This window comes from Mesoplodon mirus (genome assembly GCF_964341445.2).
Source record: "Mesoplodon mirus genome assembly, chromosome: 2".
Taxonomy (NCBI): Eukaryota; Metazoa; Chordata; class Mammalia; order Artiodactyla; family Ziphiidae; genus Mesoplodon; species Mesoplodon mirus.
The window spans coordinates 56,290,255-56,302,332 of record NC_138977.1 but is presented as its reverse complement, the minus strand read 5'-3'; the positions used below and the strand labels follow the sequence as shown (position 1 = coordinate 56,302,332).

Below are 12,078 nucleotides of genomic sequence, written 5' to 3'. Positions count from 1 at the left end.
GTATACTCTGTAACCACCCCTCACCCCAGCACACATATTACTGGCACCGAGAAGCTCCTCCTTATACTGATATACTTTGGCAACCATAACTCAATCTAATTTTTAAACTCTAGTTGTACATATATATAATCTTGTCATAGAAAATTTAGAACACACTAAAAAATAAAAAGAAAGAAAAAAGAAAAGAAAAAATAACTTCACAATGCTGCCACGCAATGATAACCCCATTTGTATTTTGGTGCATTTCCTTCCAGTGTTTTCTGCCCTTCATTTGTTAGTGTGAGAGCCGGTTACACTGAATGGTGGCAGTAACTGCTTTATGGGGTCTTTTTTGGGGGAAGAGGATTCAGGATGACGCTCCTTTGCTGTTGGGGAGAGATAGGTTGAATGTGGGAAGAAGTGAGTTCTCAGGTTGGATTAGGGCAGAAGGCTTGAATATACTTAAGGTCTTAGGCTGTGTACAGGCTATATTGCCCTCCAGTCTGTATATTTTATGTATATGTATCTATCTATATATTTATATATCTATATTTGAATATATCTTTCCAGCTTTTAATTTAGTTGAGATCATGCTATTTGTGATCATATTGGCTATTATTTATAAACACCATGTCATTAACATTTCCCAATTCTCTTAAAAAATGATGATGAAGAGATTTATTTAAAGGAGTCCAAGAAGGCATTTTACCCCTTTGTACTTTCCCTTTCTTCATGGTGAGGTGCTTCTCCTGGCTTCTGCCTGTGCGGCCAGTGTTAATGCTCCTGAGACAGGTGGTAAGAAATTGTGGTATCTCTCTAAGCTCTTTAGATGCTAGTGATCTCTGTCCCTTCCCCGTCCCCCCCCCCACTTCCCACCTCCCTCCGCCCCACATAGTGAACTTGGCCAAATACACACGTAATGGGCCATCGCCTGCCTACGTTGATTTGTTTAAACTAGCAAATAAAGTGGTGCTCTGGGGAGAAGTTGGCAACCGCAGTATTTTGAGATAGTTCAGACCTCAGTGCGCTAAAGATGAAAAGCCTGATGCCCCTTGCAACATGGGGCATGTGTGTAGCAGAGGCAGTGGCCCTTGCCATGGTTTGTGGCACAGTTTTTCTTTTTTTGTGTGGCACAGTTGTTAAATGTCACAACTTCTGAGCTTATTCGCTAAGCCTTGGACTTTAGAAAAATCAATGTTTTATTTGGTTTGGTTTCTTTGCTTTGCTTTTATTCTGTTTTTTTTTTTTGCAGCACAGGAAAAGAATATCCTGGATATTAGGAGAATAATATATTCTGGGTTTTAAAGTTGCCCAAATATGTGGCTTATGGGTTTTTCTTGGGTTTCTGAGTAACAGAGGTAGTATGTTACTGTTCAGCAGTGCTTCAGAAATAGCATCCCACAATATCCAGATGAGGTTTCAAGAAACAGTTATGTTTATAATTTTGGTTGATGTCAGGGCTAATTATTCTACTTGAAATATTCTTGACACAGCAAACTCTCACTCTTTCTTACTCTGTATTCATCTATTTGTCTTTTCATTTATCTACCCATCCATCCAATTTTAAACATTTTAATAGGAAACACAGGGAGTTTCCTGATGGTCCAGTGGTTAGGAGTGGTGCTTTCACTGTCGTGGCCCAGGTTCAATCCCTGGTTGGGGAACTAAGATTCCACAAGCTGCACAGTGCAACCAAAAAAAAAAAAAAAAAAAAAAAAAAAAGACAAAGGAAATACATATACAGGACACACGTGAAAAAGGTACAAAAGGATGTATGGGGAAAAGTAATTGTCTTGTGCTTTTGTTCCATTTTGAAGATCCATTTTTCATTTTTTCCTCACTCCTGACACTACCATCAGAAGCCAGAGCTAGGCTGGAAAAATTACACCGTTAAGTTACTTGGCAAAGGACCACCACCCAAGTATATTGGATGCAGTTCTAGGATGTCAGGCTTCTGGGGGACGTTTTCAAGTGTTTTGGATCTTGTGTTTGTCTAAAAATATAGAAGTTTTACCAGAAGTTAGTGGGCAATGCCCAACACTTGATTCATGGTCCCTGATTTTTAAAAATTGTAAATAAAAAAATATAACACTACACTTTTGTTTAAAAAAATCAAAATAGTACAATAGGTTATGTAATAAAAAGTGAGTCCATCCTTATTCCAGACTCCAGTTCTACTCCCCTCTCTCAGAAAGCCACCATTGCAGTTTCTTGTGTTTCCTTCCAGAAACCTTCCATACAGTATACACATACACATTCATATTATTATTTAAAAAAATGGAAAGATATTTAGAAAGTTCTCATTATTTTGATGATAACTGGACTTTAAGTGAATCCACTTAAAATTAGGACAAATATTTCACAGTAAATATTTATTGACTTTCTGCTTTGTGCCATGAGTTTTCTTAAAGAGAAGATGTATAACCCAGAATTCTAATATTTGCCAACTCTTCATTGATCATGGCTGGATGGAAGGTCGTAATAGTAGAGTGGGGATAGTAGTTACAACAGTAGTAGGTTTAATCTCTGGCATGGCTCAAGGTACACAGCCCAATTGTCTGTTTTTTGATAGTAAAATACACATAAAACTTACCATTTTAACCATTTTAAAGTGTGCATTTCAGTGGCATTAAGTACATTCCCAATGTTGTTTACCCATCGTCACTATCTAGTTCCAGAACTTTTTCATCACCCCAAAAGGTAACCCTGTACCTGTTAGCAATCACTCCCTATTCCCCTCTCTCTAGCTTCCGGTAACCACTAATCTGCTTTCTATCTGTATGGGTTCGTTTATTCTGGAATTATACAATATATGCATTTTATTTCTGGCTCCTTTTACTAAGCATAATGTTTTCAAGGTTTATCCACTTTGTAGTACTTTCCTCCTTTTTTATGGCCAAATAATATTCCATTGTATGAATATGCCACATTTTTATTTACTCATTCATGAATTGATGGACATTTGGATTGTTTCCACCTTTTGGCTCTTGTGACTAGTGCTGCTATGAACACTTGTGTTTAAGTTTTTCTTTGAACACTTGTTTTCAATTCTTTTGTGTCTAGGAATTGAATTGCTGGGTCATATGGTAATTTTATGCCTAATTTTCTAAGAAAACATCTCATTGTTTGAATCTCTCTGATGCTGGTCCCTTTGCTTTCTAAGGATATGGATTTCTCCTTATATCATTAGTTTTCCAAATCAGTGAGGATTAATTGATTAACATCTGAATTAATTAATATCTGGCTAATAGTCGAGTCTAACATTTTGTTACCACATATTGAACTTTAAATATAGAAACTATATAATATTGATTTTATATTATACATCTGCTTTCAATTAATGTAGTCAATGCACTGGGCTGCCAGAGGTAAAAAATATCTGATGTTGGAAGAATCTGACCAGACTCATACCAATAAAATTGAAAATGAGGAACGGAATGAGCAAAAAGAGATAAAGAATGAGGAGTTCGGTCCAACCACAGAGAAAATGGAGCAAAAAGAATCCAAATCCATGGAGAAGTCATTCTCCTCACAAAATCCAGATTCTCCAGGTAAGTCATGTCATGTAGCTTTGCAGAACAGAGAAGGTGTGAAATTAAAAGGCTCATTTTATATTGTATTTATTCTCAACCTTTCCAGCTACATAGTAGTGCCAAATATAAGGGTTAGTTTAGCACCTTAAAAGATACTTACCTAGCATTGACACAGAAACTAGAAGATATATTCCTTAATACATTCCTTGCAAGGGAAAACTTGAGACATTTCTGGGATCGTCATCTGCTTTACTAAAATAGTACTAGCTAACATGTGTTGGGAATTTACTATATGTAGTTCTTTACATATATTACTTTACATATATTATCTTGTTTAATATTAATTTTTACATTAATTTTACATATATTAATTTATTTAATCCTCATTACAAGTTTGTGATGTTGGTACCAATATTATAAATTTATTTATTTATTTGTTTGTATTTTTGGCTGTGTTGGGTCTTCGTTGCCGTGCGCGGGCCCTCTCCAGTTGCGGCCAGTGGGGGCCACTCTTCGTTGTGGTGAGTGGGCCCCTCATTGCGGTGGCCTCTCTTGTTGCGGAGCACGGGCTCTAGGCGTGCGGGCCTCAGCAGTTGTGGCACGCAGGTTCTAGAGCGCAGGCTCAGTAGCCATAGTGCATGGGCCCAGTTGCTCCGTGGCATGCGGGATCTTCCCGGGCCAGGGATCAAACCCATGTCCCCCACATTGGCAGGCGGACTCCCAACCACTGCACCAGCAGGGAAGCCCAGGTTAGTACCAATATTATTCTCATTGTATAGATGAGAAAACTGAGGCCTAGAGAGGTTGAATAATTTTCTCAAGGTTATCCAGCTTGTATGTGGCAGGGAAGGGGTCTGAACTGAGGCAGTTTGGTTGCAGAGTCTGCATTCTAAGGTATTGCACTATCCTGAGAAGATACCTTATGTGTAAGTAGATTTATAGACATCTGACCCATGTATATATCCACTGAAGCAGGGTATTACAGAGGTTAAACTCTCGGCTCCCCAGCTATACTACCTGGGTTCACATCCTAGCTCTACCATTTATTATCTGCATTACTTGGTAAAAGTTACTTAACTTCTCTACACTTCAGTTTTCTCATCTACAAAATAGAGATCAGAATGGTACCTTCTCATAAAGTTACCATGAGGATTAAATGAGACGATCCATGCAAAATGCTTAGCACAGTTATTTGCCTACAGCAGGCCCTGGATAATAGTTAGCTATTGTTATCATTTCTTTGTCTATCTGGCCATCCCACTGTATTTATCTTGTACAGGTGTGTTATGTACACACACTTTAACTGTCCTCCAAATTCTTGATTCTCATGGTTGTGATACAACACCCCACTAGAATTTAGCCTTTAAGTAAAAGGTTCCTGAATGTTCTCGAACACTTCTTACAAAAAAAAAGATAATTCGATAGTTTGTGGTGAACTATAGTCTTTCTAGAGATAGTCACTTCAAAACTCTCTTTGGGGAGAACTTTTACATGCTCACTACTTGTTGGGAATAAAGATTCTTAGAGCTTCATTCAGGTGGCTCTGCTGGTTACCCAAGAGATCCTTTCATAGAGCCTGCAGTTGACTGCATCAGCCGCATAACTAGCAGTGGTTATAATATAACAAACCAATCAAAGCAGAAGCTCGAATGTCCTAAAAACAGTGTTTTAGGCAAACATACACATACAAACACCCACCCACAGGCATCCACAGGCAAACACGTGAATGTTTCTCCATTTAGCCTTGGAATGTTCAGATCTGGGCTTCCGGAACCCTTGGGGCCTCCCTGTGACTTTATGTTTCAGATTCAGACCTATTCTGAGTTCACCAGAGTTGAGGGGGTTTATCACGTCAGATTCTCACACTGAGGCCCCACTTAAATCCCTTTCATAAAATTCTATAAAATTTTCTTTCTTTTCAAAAATAGTTATTTAGATACTTAAAAACCCCAAAGTAATATGAGCTTATCATTAAAAATTCAAAGAATCACATATAGACAACAATTTAGTGTCTACCCTAGTCTCATCCTTCTCTGCTTCTACTTCCTGAAGTAACCAATGCAGATGCCCAGGTGTGTCTCCTTCCATAGCCTTTGTTTGTCTATGCTAACAAAGGCATGTATAAGCATATATTCGTTTGTGAGGGCTTTACAAATAAAGAATGGGGTTATACTGTGCACATTCCTTTCTGTTATACAGTAGCTAAGAGCACAGACTCTGGAACCAGGGTCTAGCTTTTCCCACTGATGAGTTGTGTGACCTTGGGCAAGTGAGATAACCTCTCTGTATTTGCATTTTCTTATCTCTATATAATAGTTAAAATGTTTGTGTCTACCTCTACCTTGTAAGGTCTTTTTTTTTTTTGGCTGCGCTGGATCTTTGTTGCTGCGCGTAGGCTTTCTCTGGTAGCAGTGTGCAGGCTTCTCATTGCGGTGGCTTCTCTTGTTGCAGAGCACGGCCTCTAGGCGTGCTGGCTTCAGTAGTTGTGGTGTGCGGGCTTCAGTAGTTGCGGCTCACGGGCTCTAGAGCGCAGTCTCAGTAGTTGTGGCGCACGGGATTATTTGCTTGGTGGCATGTGGGATCTTCCCGGACCAGGGATCGAACCTGTGTGCCCAGCATTGGCAGGCGGATTCTTAACCACTGCGCCACCAGGGAAGCCTTTTTTTTGGTAAGGTCTTTTTGAGAAGTAAATAACATATGTAAAATATTTAGACCTGGTACATGGCCATTGCTTTTTTAATGTTAGCTTTTATTACTATGGGACTCCTCCTTAGACCCTTATATTTAGAATGAACTCATTAGAATGAACAGCTGATAAATATTCCACAGTGTAGATATATTGTAATTTACTCAGAACAAATTGTGATGCCAGTTTTGATACCCTCACACTGTGAAATGTATTCTCTTACTGTGGTTGAGGAATGACGCACAGGGGGTGAGAGGAGGGAGGATCACTGTTTTGAAAGCTGTTGTTGGAGAATAAGAATTATGCAATTTTGCTGAAGGCTGCATTTACCAGTATTTTCTTAATGTTGTTTAAGAGATTATTGGCTGTTCTGAGTAGTGCCTTAAAGTTGGAGTTTCATATGCCAAAGTACAGTTGCCTGATTATTTATAATTTCATTTGACTGCAGTGTAAATTTTTATAACATCAGCATTTAAGAAATATTATTCATGTCAGCTTTACCAAGCCCTGAGTGGCTTCCCACATAACTTTTCAGCATTTTTGTTAATTTCCTCAAGCAGTGCTTGATATTTACTTTGAAGTTTGCCTTTTGATGACTCTTCTGTGATGAGCTTCTATCAAATAGTCCCCATGATTTTCTGATTCTTCATTGCAACCAGGAAAATAAGGAGCACGGCATCTGAAAACCCATGTGCGAGACAATCTTACTTTTACTTTCTTTTCATTTAAATATGCAATAGGGCTTCCCTGGTGGCGCAGTGGTTGAGAGTCCGCCTGCCGATGCAGGGAACACGGGTTTGTGCCCCAGTCCGGGAGGATCTCACATGCCGCGGAGTGGCTGGGCCCATGAGCCATGGCCGCTGGGCCTGCGGGTCCGGAGCCTGTGCTCCGCAACAGGAGAGGCCACAACAGTGAGAGGCCCGCGTACTGCAAAAAAAAAAAAAAAAAAAAAAGAAGCAATAAATGTGCCTTCTGATGAATACAATTCTAGAATAAAACATCCTGGAGTTAAAAAAAAATCAAATGTAGCAGATGCTGTTGATGTGCTAACATATCCTCTGGGCATTGCCAACCCTATGGCTCCCACCAGAGTGCTTTCTCTGGCAGTGGGTCCGGCTTGGCAGCAGTGAGCGGGCAGTTAAGTACCAGGGAGTAAACACGCTGTGGGTGTAGCCATCAGATGATAATGAATGGGAGTGGGAGGCTAAATTCCCCAGCGCCTTCACCGCTCAAGTGGAATAACTCTCAGGGGTCTTTGTAGACTTGGTTCCTTTCCCTACCAGTGTCTCCTGGGATCACCTCCCCAAGTTAGCCACTTGCATTCAAGTTCTTGTCTGGGGTCTACTTCTAGGGGGACCCAAACTTGAAAACATCTTTTCAAACTACAGAAATAACATGTATTTAGTGTAGAAATGTGAGAAAATATGGTCAAGCAAAAGGAAGAAAATACAATAACTTGTAGTCTTACCACTTAGGGAAATATTTATTATTGTTATTTTGGTATATTTTAAGATATGTTAGCATACCTAAAATGAAAAGGATATTACTGTACATATTTTGTGTGTGTTTCAATTACAGGTTGTCAGAAACAATTTCCTTTTTGCTTTTTCCCCAAATGGCAATTCTTTAGATTTTTTTCTCTGATAATTCTAAAGAAAGTGCAGATCCTATTTTCCTGGGATAATCACTGTCAACTATTCTGTGTATATTTTTCCTACTACATATTTAGATAATATTTTAAATATCAATGGAGGCATATTTAATATATTATTCTGTAACCTGCTTTTTCATTAGCAATATTATAAAAGTAAAAAATGATAGAAGGCATACTTGCTCATCACAGAAAAATGAGAAAATACAGATAAACAAAAAAAGAGTATAAAAAATGAAAATCATATCTATTCCAACTCTTCAGGAATAGTTACTGTTAACATTTAGGGGTAATTCCTTATAGACTTAAAAAAATTTTATATAAATACCCATGTAAATATGAATTTATGAATGAGATCATGCTGTCTAAACTGTTTCCTAACTACCAGTTACTTAGTAATATGTTATGAACATTTTTCTATGATGATAAATATTAAAACATTGTTAATGACTATATCAAAGCCTTTAAACCAATTTTCTATTACTGAAGATTTAGACTGTTTCTTGATTTTTTAAACATTTACAAATGGTACCATAATAAACATCCTTAGAGTTAAGCCCTTGAGCACATCATGATTATTTCATTAGGATAAATTTCTAGAAGTAGAATTATTGGCTTAAAGGTTTATACATTTTAATGAGTTTGATAAATATTGCCAAATTGCCTGCTAGAAGATTTTTGCCAGTTTACATTTCCTCCAGTAGAGAATGAAAATGACCTTTTCTCTAGTTTTCAACTAAGTTGTTTATTAGAATAAAAAAAAAAACCTTACTACTGTGGAATACATTATTTGTATTTCCAGGGATCCTTTCCATTGACCTTTTACTTTTGACAGCTGTTTGAAAGTAGTTTCCAGTTTGCTTGCAGATGAATTGTCAAAATTCCCACCACTGGAAGTATCTATAAATATCCTTTTATTAATAAGCATTTAAACACGTAAGGCCCTCTCATCCATATAAACCAATTCCTGTTCATAAGGATTCAAAAGTTTGCTTATCCATTTCTGTAAGATATTAATAATTCACACCAAAGACTTACCCTTACGTTTCACTTATTGCAATGAAATCTAATCAACAAGCTGTTTTACTATTATAAATAAGCTTGACTTTTCCTACCTCTGATTTTAAAATATTCTCTTCTCTCTTCTACAGGTTTTTCAGATGTGAACTGCTGGCACCTTCGTTTCCGCTGGTCTGGGGATGCTCCTTCAGAACTCCTGAGGAAATTCAGAAACTATGAAATATGAAATGTCCCTGCTCCATAGGGGGGAGAGGGGGAGGGAGAGGGAGGGAGGGAGGGAGGGAGAGAGAGAGAGAGAGAGAGAGAGAGAGAGATCATTCCTTGTGCTGCCAACATACAGTCTTTGTTCAAATCTTAAAAATGTCATGTTTGTGAATTGCTGAGTACCAGTTCATTCCTCCATCCTTGATCCTGTTCTCTCAATATGTTTTCTAAACAAGAAAATTTTCAGACTAGCTTCTTTCAATATTTGAGTAAATTACGGCTCTTAGATCCAGAGTAGATTGTATTATGTGCGTTTTCCTGTTAATGTTATTTATAGAAATCCATTAAAAATCGATCTCTATATTTAAATATTTCATTGATATACCATGATCTTTATGAGTGCTAGATGTACAAGAAATGTTTTCTGACTCTGGATTTAAAATGAAATGTGAAATTACTTGTCTAAACTCCATTGAATGAAATAAATAATTTTCCCAACCTTCATAATGAATCTATAATTCAACTGTATTTTGAAAATAATTTGAATAAGTATTTCTACTTCAATCTTAATAATTATAAATTTAAAAGGTTATTATTCATTTGAGAAAATGTTTTTACAAGATTTCTTTTATTATATAGCAGGTGATAAACTTATAAACTATGTTCTAACTATGAAAATGGGCCTGTTAGGTAACATATCCTTTTTAGGTTGGAATTACTAGGTTTATCATGTGTAGTCTATGGTTATTTTTTGTTTGGAAACAAGTGGATGAAAAAATAAGAAGAAAGATGATTTTAGAGCAGGGGTTCCTTGGTCAAAACCGAGTTTTCACTGGTCTATAGCAAAATGAAAAAAATAAAAATATAGTAAGTTTTAAAAAAAATAAATCTATTTATTTATTTATTGGCTGCATTGGGTCTTCGTTGCTGTGCGTGGACTTTCTCTAGTTGCAGCGAGCGTGGGCTACTCTTTGTTGTGGTGCGCGGGCTTCTCATTGCGGTGGCTTCTTTTGTTGCAGAGCATGGGCTCTAGGCGCGCAGGCGTCAGTAGTTGTGGCGCACAGGCTTAGTTGCTCCACGGCATGTGGGATCTTCCCGGATTAGGGCTCGAACTCGCATCCCCTGCACTGGCAGGTGGATTCTCAACCACTGCACTGCCAGGGAAGTCCCAGGAAGTTTCTTTAAAAAGCAAAATTATTCAGAAATTATGTCCTTCCTACCTTTGTGGTTTAAAATGTGCTTTTTTAAAAAAAAATTAATTCATTAATTTATTATTTATTTTTGGCTGTGTTGGGTCTGTTGCTGTGCGCGGGCTTTCTTTAGTTGCGGTGAGCGGGGGCTACTCTTTGTTGTGGTGCGCAGGCTTCTCATTGCAGTGGCCTCTCTTGTTGTGGAGCACGGGCTCTAGGCACATGGGCTTCAGTAGTTGTGGCTTGCGGGCTCAGTAGTTGTGGTTCATGGGCTCTAGAGCATAGACTCAGTAGTTGTGGCGCACGGGCTTAGTTGCTTCGCGGCATGTGGGATCTTCCCGAACCAGGGCTCAAACTCGTGTCCCCTGCATTGGCAGGCAGATTCTTAAGCTTTGCACCACCAGGGAAGTCCCTTTAAAAAAAAAAAACTATTTATTTTTGGCTTTGTCGGGTCTTCATTGCTGCGTGAGGGCTTTCTCTAGTTGCAGCGAGCAGGGGCTACTCTTCATTGCAGTGCGTGTGCTTCTCATTGCAGTGGCTTCTCTTGTTGCAGAGCACAGGCTCTAGGTGCGTGGGCTTCAATAGTGTGGCACATGGGCTCAGTAGTTGTGGCTCACGGGCTCTAGAGCACAGGCTCAGTAGTTGTGGCGCACGGGCTTAGCCGCCCTGTGGCATGTGGGATCTTCCTGGACCAGGGCTCGAACCTGTGTTCCCTGCACTGGCAGGCAGATTCTTAACCACTTCGCCACCAGGGAAGTCCCCCAAAATGTGCTTCCTTTTATGAAATAGTATCATAGTAGATTGTATTGGTTTGTTGGGCTGCCATAACAAAATACCACAGACTGGGTGCCTTAAACAATATTTCTCATGGTTCTGGAGGCTAGAAGTCCAAGATCAAGGTGTGTGCACATTTGGTTTCTTTTGAGGCCTCTCTCCTTGCTTTGCAGATGGCCACTTTTTCCTCACAAAGTCCTTTCTTCTTATAAGGACATCAGTCATATTGGATTAGGGCCCCACCCTAAAAGCCTCCTTTAACTTCATCTCTTTAAAGATCTTATCTCCAAATAAGGTTACATTCTGAGGTACTGGGAGTTGGGACTTCAATAAATGAATTTTGGGGGAACACAATTCAGTCCATAAAATAGATGAAAACTTTTTTTTTTTAAAACAAATGTATTGGTTCCCTTAATATTATTTGAAGTTCTACTGTTTTGTCAAATCCAAAAGTCAGGGCCAGACATTTAGAGAATTTTTCTACCACCATTTTACTACTTCAATAAAATGGGATTTGTTACTATATCTGCAAATTTTATTTCAAAAATAGAAAGTAAATGCAAAAGAGATAGCACATTAAATTAATAAAATGAGCTTTAGGACTATGGTTGCCTGTCATAATGCCTGCCTGGCCCAAGTGGGCACTCAAATAAATGCCAGATTGAATAAGTGAATTTTTGAATCTAAGAATCAAGGTTTTAATTTTTTTCTCTTTTTTTCCCCAGTCTGTCTGATTTACAGCACTCATGACTTTTAATGACTTGTCAAGGGGAAAAACACTCCCGCTCCCATGATCTGCTCTGCTTTTGTTGCAGACATATTTCCCAATTGTTGACAAGACTGAGCACTAGCTCTTGTTTACTTTCCTCTCCCATGATGTTTGAAGACTCCACATAAGAAATGAGAAATAGTGTCACTTGAATAGGGGTTTCTAATGGGTCAGGCTTGTGCTAAGCACTTTATTTACTTGATCCCGTCTAACTTAGTAGACCTTTCATTCTTAAATACTCTCCTGAACTCAAAGTTTAAAAAGGGAGGGGA

The 12,078-nt window shown here is 38.5% G+C and overlaps 1 protein-coding gene across 1 annotated transcript in view; it reads left to right on the top strand.

Moving 5' to 3' along the window:
- Positions 1-9,101, top strand: part of DNAJC12 (DnaJ heat shock protein family (Hsp40) member C12) — a 34,708-nt gene extending 25,607 nt beyond the window's left edge. Inside the window, exons 4-5 of the mRNA XM_082639580.1 lie at positions 3,326-3,530; positions 9,001-9,101. Of these exons, the coding sequence (XP_082495706.1) occupies positions 3,326-3,530; positions 9,001-9,095 (300 nt within the window). The 3' untranslated portion in view covers positions 9,096-9,101. The remainder of the gene's footprint in view (positions 1-3,325; positions 3,531-9,000) is intronic.
- The last annotated feature ends 2,977 nt before the right edge of the window (positions 9,102-12,078 follow it).